At 36.6% G+C, this 13,733-nt stretch overlaps 1 protein-coding gene across 3 annotated transcripts in view; it reads left to right on the top strand.

Annotated features, from left to right (window-relative positions):
- RNF180 (ring finger protein 180) overlaps window positions 1–13,733 on the top strand; it is an 86,057-nt gene that overhangs the window by 60,415 nt on the left and 11,909 nt on the right. For all 3 annotated transcript variants that reach the window (XM_030968973.1, XM_030968971.1, XM_030968972.1), the window contains exons 5-6: window positions 2,128–2,353; window positions 6,982–7,107. In XM_030968973.1, coding sequence (XP_030824833.1) covers window positions 2,128–2,353; window positions 6,982–7,107 — 352 coding nt within the window. The remainder of the gene's footprint in view (window positions 1–2,127; window positions 2,354–6,981; window positions 7,108–13,733) is intronic.

Here is a 13,733-nt window from a genome sequence, read left to right as displayed (position 1 = left end):
TCATTCCAATCAGGATAGGGTAAATTTTTGCAGTAGTCAGGAGGGGGCATGGCTAAGCTCTTCAAGAATTATTCTATTCTACCTTGTGTCTTTGCTGGGGTCAGGGAAAGAGAGTCTCTTCCAAAGAGAAGGGCTTCCTTCCAGTTGAGTAAGTGAGGTGCAGGTTCTGAGCTGGAGGGAGTGTTGGATAACATTGGTTCCAAGCTGGAGGGAGCAGTCAGGTGGTGCTGGTTCTGAGCCAGAGGGAGCGGTGGGGTATTTATGTCAGGGTTTTCCACAGTGAACAATAGCCGTGTTTTTCCTTATACTCTCTGCCTTTAGTATTGTTTCTGTTACTGTTCATATTCTTATCTCACTGCCATTCCCAGTTTTTGTTCTTATCTCAGTCAGTGATCTTCACCTTTTGTGCCTCCCATTTTCCTCTCCAACCCTCCACAGAGGGGAGGGGTAGCAAGTTGAGTGGCACAGGGTTTGGAGAATCTCAGTGGGAGCACTAAATTGAAGAGTACCATTCCTAAATCATGACAGCCAAAAACCCAGGGTGCCATTAATACCAGATCTTCAGATTACTTGGAAAGGTTTAGTCATCTAACAGGAGCAAAGCCGGAACATGGCAATGCACACCAGCTGTTACATTCATATGGGATGAGCACCATTTGGGAAGCCCAGCTAAGTCTTCCTGCAAATATAGCAGTGCAAGGAAATTTGGAGCACATGTGCTGACAAAACCAAGCAGTTACTAAAGATGATAGGAGTTCCTGGACTTTCTACTCTAATGTTTATATTGTGCTTTGTAGTAATAAAGTTGTGGTTTGTTTTGAACTCATTCTTGCTGGAGCATGGCCTTCGCAAATTAATTTTCAAAGGCAGAACAATTCACAGCTTATTTTTAGAGATTTTTATTTTGATTTGCCTTTCTTGGCAAAGTAAAGGTATTTTCACACCTGAAGGATGGGACGCCATCCAGAGAAGCATGCACAAACTCAAAAAGTGTGTGTACAGGAATCTCTTGAGGGTTTAGTAAGACCAAGTGAAATGAGCAAGTCCTGATATCAGTACAAGCTGAGGCATGAAGGAATCAAGAGCAGCCCTGCCCAGAAGGATTTGGGGGTGCTGGTGGGTGAGAGGCTGGATATGCCCCAGCCATGGGCTCTCCCAGCCCAGAGAGCCACACGTGCCCTGGGCTGCATCCAGAGCAGTGTGGGCAGCAGGGCCAGGGAGGGGATTCTGCCCCTCTGCTCTGCTCTGCTGAGAGCCCACCTGCAGTGCTGCATCAGCTCTGGGCTCCCAGCACAGGAAGGATGTGGAACTGTTTGAGGAAGGTTCCATTGAGACCGCCAAAATAATTAGAGGAATGGAGTACCTCTCTTATAGCGAAAGACTGTGTATTTGGTTTGTTCAAAGTTTGTTTTTGTTTGTTGAGTATTTGGTTGGAAAAGAGAAGGCTTAAGGGTGACATAATTGTGGCCATTCAGTGCCTGAAGGGAGCGTACAAGAAGGATGGAGAGAGATTATTTACAAGGACATGTAGTGATAGAACAAGGACGCATTACTTCAGTCTGCAATAGGGTAAGTTTAGATTTGATATTAAGTAAAAAATTTTTTATTGTGAGGGTGGTGGGGCATTGGAACAGTTTGACCAGAGAAGTTATGGATGTGCCATTATTGGAAATGTTCAAGGCCAGGTTGGATGGAACTTTGATCAGCCTGGTCTCGAGAAAGGTGTCCTGCACATGTCAGGAGGGTAGGAACTAGATGATCTTTAAGGTCCCATTCAAGCCACACCATTCTATGTTTCTCCCTTTTTATAATGCAGATACATATAAACTGTAAAAATTAATTTTAAAAGAAGAAATCTGATCATAATACAGTCTGGCTTAGCCTTTTTGGTTTTGTTACTTTCTTCTTTTACTGCCTTGTGATTTTTTGTCTTTCCCAGAGGACTTTTTCTGACATTCCTGTTTTATGTTTCATCATCTTTTTAAAAGTAACCTGTATTAAATTTAGGAATATCACATATCTGTACTGTCTTCTTAACCATTACTGAAAATAATCTTCCGGACAATTGGTTTATCAAAAATAGTTATGAACTGAATGTGAAAATTTGTTCTCTTTTTCTTCTTGCAGCCTGCAAATGATAATCTGCATACAGATGATGAGCATGAACTCAGAGGAGATAAAGAAAGCTATCTCTGTGCTGTGTGCCTGGATGTTTATTTCAACCCTTACATGTGCTATCCATGCCACCATATCTTTTGTGAACCTTGCTTAAGGATGCTTGCCAAAGACAATCCAGCCAGCACTCCATGTCCACTGTGTCGCACTACAATTGCCAGAGTCTTTTTCCAAACAGGTATAGAAATGAAGGTTTTTGCACTTTTTATTTTTTCCAAATAAAAAATATTTGTACTTTTCCTTACGGTATGCATTCAGAGCAAATTTTGGTAATGTTAATCCACTGTGAGATTTTATTTCCATTTAACTCCTAAGAACATTCCATGCAGCTTCTCTTCAATGTCAAGAATCTATTCAGGACATGTACTTTTAAACTTTTTGTTTTAGAAATGAGATTTTGATTGCTTTCTTTTCTGGTAGATTTCTTTTGTTTCTTCTTCCTGAATAATAACAAGCTCCAAACATAATAAACATTTCTCAAACTATCCTACTGGAAAAGTATTTTCAAAATTGCTCACTTCATGACACACACAAAAAACTGCTCTTTTCACTTATGACATTAAATTTGGAGACAAGTAAAAATAAAGGCTGGGAGAACCCTTGATCATCTTCTTAAATTCTCCTGTCCTAGCCTCTTATACCCTCATCTCTAGTGTTCCTTACTCTTAACAGTAGGAAAATATGGTGGGTAGGGTGCTTGGTGTCAGATTGGGTATAGAAATAGAAGAGGGTAAGTAGTTCTGCAGATAGAATATTTGGAACAGCGTGAGTCAGTCTTTTATGTCCAAAGCTTATATGGTAGATTCAAGTGCCATTGATAAAATTGCACCATGTATCTGGAGTTAGGTCATTTACAGCACTTAAAACTGTGCATAGACAGTTCACAAAGTAATGGAAATGACTCAGCCATGCAGGAGTGTTTGTTTCATTTTAGATGCTACAGAGATCTTACAGATATCCTCTTTAAGCTGTTGTGAGTGCTGTGATGATGACAGGTTAGGGATGCAGACTGAAGTATGGTTTCACATCGATCAGCAGAGCTGCCCACCTTCTGGTTCTGGTTGTCCACAGACTGCTTTTGTACAGGCCTAACTTCGTATGATTTGATGCCAGGGCAGGTTAAGGAACTGACTGGGATAAAGAAGAACTTATTTGGGTGGGAAGGAAGCATTTTTCAGGTGAACCTATTGCCCCAAGATGATTCACTGAGCAGCTGCTGGTTGCCAGGGATAGAGACTGGCTATCCCTGCACTGATGCACTGCAGCAGAGAAAATGGGCGGAAAGCTGCAGCCTGAGCGCTCTCAACCCCTTGCCTGTCTGCTGTATAGAGATTTCAAGCTGTTCTCATTTCATTTCCCTAATGTTTGATGCTCCCTTCAATTTGATGTACAGATGAAGTGTGTTTCACTGATAGATAGTTAGGTTTTTCTAGAGCTATTTAAATTTTAAAAAACCAATTTAGCAGAGTTGCTGCAGAAAATTACCCCTGGGAGAGCACGAAAGGAGAATAAAGATGCTTTCTAAAATGTATTTGCAAAACTTTTCAACATGTTACAGTTTTCTAAGTGAAATATTACTAGAATTATTTATAGCCTTTGAGTACCTAACATACAATGTGTAAAAATGCCTGGTGGGAGGGAATGAAGAAGAAGGAGCCAGATTCTTCTGAGTGGTGCTCACTGTCAGTACAAGAGGCATTCGGCATGAATTCAAACACATGAGATCCCATCTGAACACAAGAAAGAGCTTTTTTATGTGTGAGGACATCAAGCAGTCTGATCAGAGAGGCTGTGGAACTCCCATCAAAACCCAGCTGGTTCTGGGCCCCTGTGCAGCTGACCCTGCCTGAACAGGTTGGACTAGCTGTTCTCAAGACATCCCATTCAACTTTACCCACTCTTAAAATATTAAATAGGTATGTAGCTCTTTTGAGGAAAAGGATTTATGTGCCTAAGGTGGACATAAGGTGTCATAGATTTGTAAATAGAGTCTACTATAAATAGTGGAACATAACAGTATATATGTTTTGTATTAATTACTTCACATGAGAGAAATCTGCAGCTATTTGTATATTGCCATTCAGTATATAGCAATATGTGCTTGACTTAGCAATATATTTAAAAATAGGTACAGTAATTTAGCTTTGTTTTATTATATATACTAAGGAAAAATATTTTGAAATTTTCCAGTGCACAGCATACTGAACAACTTTTTAATTAACTAAGGGGTATTGATGATGATATTGTATCCTCAGAGAAATTAGTAAAATCAGCACATTAAGAAGATGAATGGTGCCAGAGCAATGTAAAGCATAGTAATTTATTTTTATTCCACTCAGAAGAGTTATTAAGCATTTAAAAACTTATGCTGAAGTCGCTGCTACTATAGGTTTGTGCAGGCAGCAAAAGAAAGTTGCTTGTAGTCTTTACATACTTCTCTAATGCTGCAGCTGGGATGTCTTATTTCCCTCATTAATTTTCTTTGGATGCACTCTGCAGCTTTCCTTTTGTATGAGTACATATATTTTACACAGATATGTCAAAAAGAAATACATTTAAGGATATACTCAGAAGTTCACTTTTTAGTTTGTACAGTTTTGCAGACTGAACATAACTGCAACAGAAGGATGCATATAATGTGTCAAAAGAAAAGGGCTAAGAGGTCAATTATCCATCAGTTATGGAGAAAATCAGTGTTTAACTGGGATCTGCAAAGCCATATTTGACTCACAAAGGTAATTCCTCTGGCCAGTTGCCTTGGTCAGCTGAGCCTTTTTTACAGGATCCCTTAAGCATGAGTTCCAGATAGGTTGCTCTGATGGTGCTTACTATGTCCTCACATCTTTCTTAAAGGCTTTCTTAGAAACCCTTCTCCCATCAGGATAAACTCGCATCTGATCAGACAACAGCGTGCCCAGGATACACCTAAGAAAACAGCTCTTGAGCTGATTTGACCAAGTAACTTTCTAAGTTAGCAAGTATCTTTTAAATGCTTCACTTACAGGGGCAGAGTGATCTTCTGCACTTCCATTCATAAAAATTTGTGTTGTTTGCAAGAAGGGCCAGATCTGACACATGTGCAATAAATCCATCACTTTGGAGAAATGCAGATTGAGGGTAGTGGTTGTGCAATGGAGGTCCAAGCACGTGGCCGGGAAAGAGGGTCATGTACCTACAGAGGGACAGGTGACCTGGCCAGCCTGAGGGGATCGTTCATTGAAAGCCCAGCCAAGCAGGCTTCTAGAAGCCAGTAAGACTTGTCACTGCTGTCTTTTCTGAAAACAGGAATTAGATGCCTCACCAGAGGTTTCAGTATTTAGATTTGAATAAAATTGAAAGACTGTGTTGATTGCTGTGGTCTGTAGCAGGAAAATAAATTGTTCTCTGTGCTGTGAGAAGCAAGCAGAGTCTCATCAGAAGCCTGAGTCTGAATAGTACTTAATCCAAATATGTTTAGTAGCATATAAAGCTCTTCTATAAAAATTTAAAAAACACTAGTGAAAAATACACAGTTTGTTCATTTCACATTTTGGAGAGAAAAGGCCCTTTTTCCTTCAGCGACGCAAGTTTATATGTGCAGTAGCTCTATTTTCACATAACAAGATGGAGGATTTGAAGATTCTGTGCTCTTCATGTATTGTGTAGCTTCATTCCACCTGCATTGTGACATGGTGAAATAAAGGATAATTTTTAGAATCAAACTAGCATGGAGTTTTTACTTCAAATCTGTTAATGTCTTCATCTTACACAGAAGAAGCTACTGGAAGAAAAGGCATTTTTCTTATTTTTGGAGCCTGCTCACAAAAAGCTTAACTTTCTTAAATTTGCCAGAGAAAAAGATTTTATCCTTTCATAAAATATTTATTATTGGAAAAGCATGTTCCATTACATTGGACCACATGAAGTAATAAAAAAAGCCTTCTCAAAAATACTGTGAATGTCTTTTCTTACTTTGAAGGTACAGAAAGAATTATGATACCAGCTACTAGTAATATTTATCTGGAGCCATCTTGGTTTGGAGACACAAATTGATGAGCAGGGGGTTGAAGTTTTTCCTGTTAACTACTAGCTTAACAACCCTGTTTGTTATCAGTAGATCAATTCTATGGTAGGAAAATACTGTTGTTTTTAGTTTTCCATTGCATTGCTATGAATATCTTAGTTTGGCAGTTTTAAGTTGCAATCATGTAGATATTTCCCCAAATTAGGCCCTCAGAAGATGTTGATTTCTTGAGATTAGTACCTAATGCCAACTCCTGCAGTGTGTAATGAATCATCCTACAAATGTTTTCTTAAAAGCTTATAAAATAATTAATTAACAGGATTAATTAATTAACAGGATTAACTTTCTGTTAATCCAAAGTATTTTTTAAAATCTCAAAAAAATTTCAGGCTCTTCCCCTTCCTTTGTGTTACTGACTATTACTGAATGGTGATGCTAAACAAAAAGCTGAGAATTAATACCACAGTCATTTTTATGGATATAATTTTTATTAAGAGAGATCATCATAGTTTTGTAAGTTAAATAGTTTGATTTCTTAAATGCATAATTTTGCCAGAAATTATCATAATGACATCATCTTTTCTAATTTTTTTTCCAAAGAAACAGAATGTTTACAGCTTCCTCTTGCTATGTATGGAAATGTAAATGTGATTTTAAAAAATAGGTGTTATAATCAGAAGAAGAATTACACAGTAGATATGGCATTTTTATTTTGTATAAATTTATGCAAATGATTATGCTCATTATTATTATACTTTATTTAAGGCATTGATGTATGTATTCTTTCCCCTTAATTATTGTAGATCTGAATAACTCTACCAGATCTTTTTTCCCTATGGAATATTTGAATCTAAAAGAAAATTTTCAAAAATCCAGTTCTGCTAAATGGCCTCTACCAAGCTGCAAGAAAGCATTCAGAGTTTTTGAAGGTAAGATTTTTAATTTTTGCCTAAATGTCATTCAATCTCAAGTGTAATATTTGAAAGTAAGACTCTGATTAATACATGCCATCGGCAAACAGACGGATGATTCTTAAAGTAGAGATGAGTTTAATTCTCATGGGTGATTCATACACAGTGCTCTGAATCTAAAGATAAACTGCAAACTGTAAAAAGACAATTGTGCGTGTACCTTTTCATTTATTTTTGAATCTTTAATTCTGTGCACATTATCAGGATAATTTTATGTAGCTTCCTTCTTAGAAAAATGTCTGTCTGCATAGTGGAATAAAGAAAATTAGGAGAAAAGTTGCTAGTTCTGAGTGTGGTAAATAAAGACCTCTCAAAAAAAATCAGAAGAATCAGCCTTTTATAAAATAAGTCAAATAAAAATTTTGAATTATATATATTATTCCATATATAATTAATACAAGATAGAGTAAAGGGTATGGGTGTTTTCATTTCATTTTCTCTTTATTGTACGAAGAAAACTTAGGCCTCTTGTTGCTACTTTAACACTAAACATTTTCAGGATTAACTTATCATGAACTGAACAAATTTAAGTTAGACCACCTAAATGATGGATTCACTGTTTACCCATATTTGCCTGCTTTCAGTCTAATGGCCTTTCTTCACCAGGCCTCATGTAAATTTACTTGTAGTTACTTGTATATACTTTTCATAGTGCTGAGTCTAGCTAGCAGATATACTTTTCCTGTTTGTAAGAGCAGATGGCTTCTAAAAGTATGTGGAAAAAATAAAACAGGACTTGGATTTTATATTCCTTTTATAAGTCTACCCAGGCCTTTGTAAAGGTGAAATTTGAAAAATTCTGGAACTCCACTTATAAAAGCATGTCAAGTAATGTCACAATTTGATACTGATAACATCAAGAAATGTTCCTGGCTATCAAAAATAGCAGACTTGAGAAATTTGAGGACTCGTAATTATCTTTAGTATTACTCAGAGAAGAAACTATTGGCAGGACAAATGAGGATGACTATTTACTTTCTCTAACAGGAGTTAATACGGTATGAGTGTTAATGCTGGGCTTATTGGTTTATTTTAATATAAATTATGCATGTGACATAGTTCCTTTATGTTTTGTAGTCTTATACAAATTATGCCTTTCATAAATATCTTTCATAATGCTAAGCATTGTACAAAGCATAAATAAGTAGAAATAAAAGAAAGATCTGAAGACATCATAAAGTTTCAGTATTGTGCTGCCTGAAAATTTGCCAAAGGTAATTTTGAATGCTGGAATTATGTGTCTCCAAAGTATATCCTAAAAGTCCCACACTAAATGGGAACATGGTTAAATCTAGTTAATGAGACACACAAACCACAAACCTGTCTGAAACTTTGTCTTTGCATTTCTCAATAAGAGGATTGCTGCCATGTCTCTCTTCTGACTTTTTATTTCAATAAAAACTACTACAGGTTTGTGTGCTTTCAAAATGCAAATATATAGTATTTTCTTCCTGGACTGTTTATTTGGGCTTATATCTAAATTGTTTTTGGCAACACCTAAAGTTCTATATTTGGTTTCCATAATTGGTTTTGTTCACTGGCTCAGGACACTGCTTGAACTTAACAGGCATAAAATGCTGAGAATAGTGGCAGCAAAAGTCTTCTGACACCATATTAGATTCCATTGCAAAGGGAAACCCTGATACCACTGAGATCTGAAGGGATAAAGAGGGTACTTAGATTAATTTTCTTTTAATTAAGAACCTAATAGCCTAATAAGATGTCATAATTTCAGAAGTCAAATATAAAGAATGGGAAGAGGAATAGGGTGGGTACATGAGTAGAGTGACTGGAGTGAAAAGGGATGTCATTACAGTTCTTAGAAAGCAATGAAATCTTACAAATTTGAACATGAAAATAACCACCTCTATATAGGAGTGCACTGTCAAATACTGCAGTACAATACTGCATTGGCAAAGAAGAAATTCTGTAGCCGTGTTAGAAATGCATATGCTCTTTCACCTTCATATCCAGCAGGTCCAGTGTTCCTGGAGTATCTGGAAGCTCTTTTCATATTATTCCAGCTTTCATTGTGACGAAACCTCTTCCACAATATCATTTTAATACCACAGATGTAAAAATAGTAAACCTTAACCAGTAAATCACTCATTAGGCATGCTAGATAAAATCAGACCTCAGAACTAGATTGGGACATGAGGAGACAAAAATTGCTGTTATGAAGTTTAGATTATGTACAAAATTTATCAGGTTAACTAATTCTGACTTAATGAACATTGCAGGACTGCTAGATAAAATCAAGCATTTCTTCTTTTTCCTTACTTTTTTTCCTGAACTGATTCACTTAGCGAAATATATTTGGTAATCTACATGTGAGTCGTCTTTCATATGAGATTTTCCATGGGGAATGTAGAATTATCTTTAATAATACAAACAACCATAACTTTTCAGTTCTTATACAAAAAGAAAGAAACCTCAGTGCTGCAGCACTTTTGGGCTTCACACTGATGAAAATTGCTCCAGATTAGTTTGCCCTTGTATTGCACTGTATTTTTTTGCCAGTAAAATAATCAACAGAATTCCCACTTGTTTCATAAACATTGCTTATGGTATTGCTGTCTATATGGTGTTTGGTCAAGGATAACTTAATGATGAAATGGAAATGCCGTTCACGAAGGAAAGCAATTCTTCTTCTCCCATTCAGGTTTTTAATACATGGAAAAGTTAACAAACTAATTTTAAATATTTCCCTAAAATATCTTCTGTTTCATATGAGATAAACAAAGATATTATATTAGTTATTCTTTTGAGTATTGACTACTTTAAAAAATTGTAATTTCACAATAGAAATAACATCTCAGTTAATCATTTTCTTAAATAGATTTTTTAACAGATAAATAGTGTAGTTTGAACAGAAAAGTTAAATAGCAAACACACTCAATTGGATCTTATTATCATATATCGTAATTGAATAACTTAAATGTGGCCTTTGTATGCCATTAAAATGGAATTGCATTCTGTAAGAGCTGTACAGTCACAGGAAGTTCACCAACTAGGGGTAGGTCCCCAACAGTAATTTGATACAGAAATGTGAGCTAAAATAAGAGATTAGAATAATTTAAATTGCAAATATGATATTTAATTTGACAGTGACTTTGGTGCAATCAAGTGCAGAAATTAAAAATGACTGAGACATTTAGTACACTGTGCCTAAAAGTGTTATTTCTAAAGCTTTTTGCATAAATCTGAGATAGAAATACATTGCAGAGATAAAAGATAAAGTAGTCAGGATAATGATGATTGCATTGTAGATAGACGCTGGCTGCCTCCATGTAGAGTAAGGTTGTAGAAATGGCTCAAGAAAAGTAGAAGTAGATGCTCAGAACAGCAGAAAGGGATTATGGAACCTCTGAGTTACAGCCTTTGGTTACTATTTGGAATCATAATTATTCCTAGGCTAATAGGAATCCCCTCCATCTGTTAATGTTGCTGATGTTTTTATTTAAAACTTGGCAATTAAATTGAAAGTCTAGTTAAATATAGAATGTTTGTTTCTATCTTTTCAAACGTTTAATCGAGAAAACATTCCTCCAGTGTTGTATACGATGAAATCTGTGCGGATTCTTTCCTGATCTCATCTCTTTAGGTACTTAATAAAAATATTGACTTCTGCATCAGGATTGCAATAGAGTGTTTTCCAAGCCTACTAAAACCTGGTGGAAGTTACCACCACTTCAGTAGGTGACATCTGCTATGACCTTTTATGTAATCATTCTCTAGAGAAAATGGTGAACCATTTCCTTTAGAGAAAGCTTTTAATAATGCAAATTGGTACATTTCTTTGTATCTCTGTCTTTAAAATAGGAGTACAATACTAAACTTTGCTTTCTTGATTCAGGATTCTTATTATTGTAATTTCAGTTTGATAGGCAACAAAGGCAGGATGTTGGAAACAAAAAATGTACAAGTTTTAAGTTAATACTTCCTTGTTTAAAATAACTAAATAAAGTGATACTGGTTTTCAAGTTCAGATAACTGTGATCTACTGAGAAGAAACAAGACAGGTGTTACTGAAAACAGAAGGTGCAGCATTTAATTTTAGCTATAAAGACTAATGCTGGCAGAAGGCTCCCAGAATAATTCTTATTTTGGACTATTTTTCTCAAGTTCTTCTATTCCATCCCATCTGGGTGACCCAGAGCAGATGACTCAGGAACTCATCCAGATGGGTTTTGAATGTCTTTGGAGAGGGAGGCTATACAACCTCCCTGGGCAGCCTGTTCCAGTATTGTGCCACCTTCAACACAAAGTTCTTCCTCATGTTGAGCTGGAACTTCTTGTGTTTTAGTTCATGGCCATTGCTCTTTTCCCAGTCTCTGGAAACCACTGAACAGTCTGGCATCATCCTCTTGATGATGCCACCCACTTTTGGGATATTTATATAAGTTATTGATCTTCCCTCTCAGTCTTCTCTCTAGACTAAATGGGCCCAGCTCTCTCAGCCTCTCTTCACAAGATTCTTCAGTAGAGCTTGTCAAATCACAAAAAGTTATTTTGCACACATCTATTTGTCACAAAATGCATTTGCGATCCGCAGTCTTCACATAAAGTTAATTTTCTGCCTAAAAAAGACACACTTCACTGGAAAGTGTTGTCTCAGTATCTGTTAGGCTTATAATACACTAATACAGAAAAGACAGAATCCAAACCTGCAGGTTGAGTGTCTTAGGTCAGCTCCACCGATGGCCACTCTGTCATTTTACTGATTTGTCAGCACTTGGGCCCTTACTCTTGCACCCATTTTCCTTGTCCACAAGTTCTGTCAGCTCCTGCTGGTAAAAAATGCAAGACTGATTTCTTGATTCCAGAGTCCTCCTTGGGTCCCATGGAGCGGCTATGCTCTAAATAGCCTTTATGCTTCTCCTTCTCATCTTGCCAAGTAGAAGTCAGTCTGAAAGGAAAAGAAAATGGAAGGGAAGGTTTAAAATAAAAAGGTCATTGCTACAGAGAAATCTTAAGCTTCAGCTTCAGGGCTGCCACTTCCTTCCCTGTTACTTTGCCAAGTGTTAGAACTAAACATTGTGTATCAATGGCCTTGTTTATCTTTTAAGCTGTTTTGCAGAGGCTGTTCTTTAGGGACTCCTTCAGAGCCACATTCCATTGAAAAGGATGTTCCAGTCCTAAAGACTGCCTCCAGGACTAGCCTGTGTAGGAGAGTAATTTACTACTCAGAAATTATGGTTGCTGATTTGTCTCTATTGGTTCATCAATGCCCTGGAGGGAATCAAATTCTATCTAATTTGTATGTGTCATCAGGATTGCTTGTTTCCATTTAACCATGATACTATAAGACTGGTGTACCAGGAATATTGGTAGCTGTAATTATACAACACCAAGGGTTGTGCTAGAATGGCCATGGCAAAAAAGTATGCTGTAGCCTTTCCCCATTTGACATGTCCCTGAATGGATGTTAGATTGGCTGCTTAGGCAGCCAAGTGTTCATGCTGGTCAGTGAGACAAACTAAGAACATCTTGGACCTCCTATGGAGCCATGGCCCACAGCTGTACCAGAGACACCCAAATTAACTTGTAGGGGAGTTAGAGGTATCAGGGTTTTGACTCTACAGCTTGCAATTCCTAAAAACTTTTAAGATCCTTTTCTAAAGATGCTTGATAAAATATAGCTGTGCTCAGGATAACAGGGAAAGTCCTTGAAGCATTAATAGCCAGTTAAAAGATGCCAAACAAAGAATACAAATATATGATTAATTTTTCTCACTGAAGAGATATCATATGGGTCCTGTATGGGTCTAAATTACAGTTTGTATTATCCAGCATATTTTTACAAGATATGAAGATGTAAGATTTTTTTACAGTATGAAATATTTGAGATAATAAAAATTAAAACCAAGTGCAATCAGTGGCAGGAGATTGTCTCGGAATCTAGTGTTCTTCAGCAATGTTTTCATTGTTTTCTTTTCCTCACAAAACAAGGTAGTTAGCAGGAAGGGTACAGAAAAGACAAAAGAGAAAGTCAGTTTTAAATTGTTTCCTGATGAGGATTATGTAAATAGACTAGAATACTTCACACAAAGAAGTAGATTACTAAAAGAGGGGGGATGATTTTGGTAATTAAGATCACGAAAGGCATGACAGAAGTCTATGTGTGCTGCTGTTATTCACTGTCTGATAATAAAAGAAACAGAACTCTGCAAAAGAACTAAAAGACATTAAATAAAATTATAATTACCCCAAAGCATGGGTTCAAATAATGACAGATTCTTGTTCCTGTTAAACTCAAAGATACCACATTTGTCTGCAGTGATCATGGAAATGCAAGTGCCTGGGACTGAGAGGGAAAAGTGTTACAATATGCTTGCCTTGTTTTTACTTTTTTTCAATCCTGACCAATTCCTCATAGTCTGACTTGTCCAGGAAAGAATGATAGGGTAGGAAGACCCTTAGACTACTCAGCATGCCTGTTTTATAAGATGTTCTGCAGTTTGATAAAATAGTGTCTTTCATTATGATTTTATTTCAGCCATCATAAAAGGGTTCTATTTTGTTTATTTATTAAATAAGATCACATAAATATTTACTATTTGCTCTCTAGAGACAACTGAAAA

The sequence above is a fragment of the Camarhynchus parvulus genome, chromosome Z (assembly GCF_901933205.1).
Source record: "Camarhynchus parvulus chromosome Z, STF_HiC, whole genome shotgun sequence".
NCBI classification, from domain to species: domain Eukaryota; kingdom Metazoa; phylum Chordata; class Aves; order Passeriformes; family Thraupidae; genus Camarhynchus; species Camarhynchus parvulus.
The sequence above is the reverse complement of the archived record's forward strand: the minus strand, read 5'-3'. Positions and strand labels throughout refer to the sequence as shown.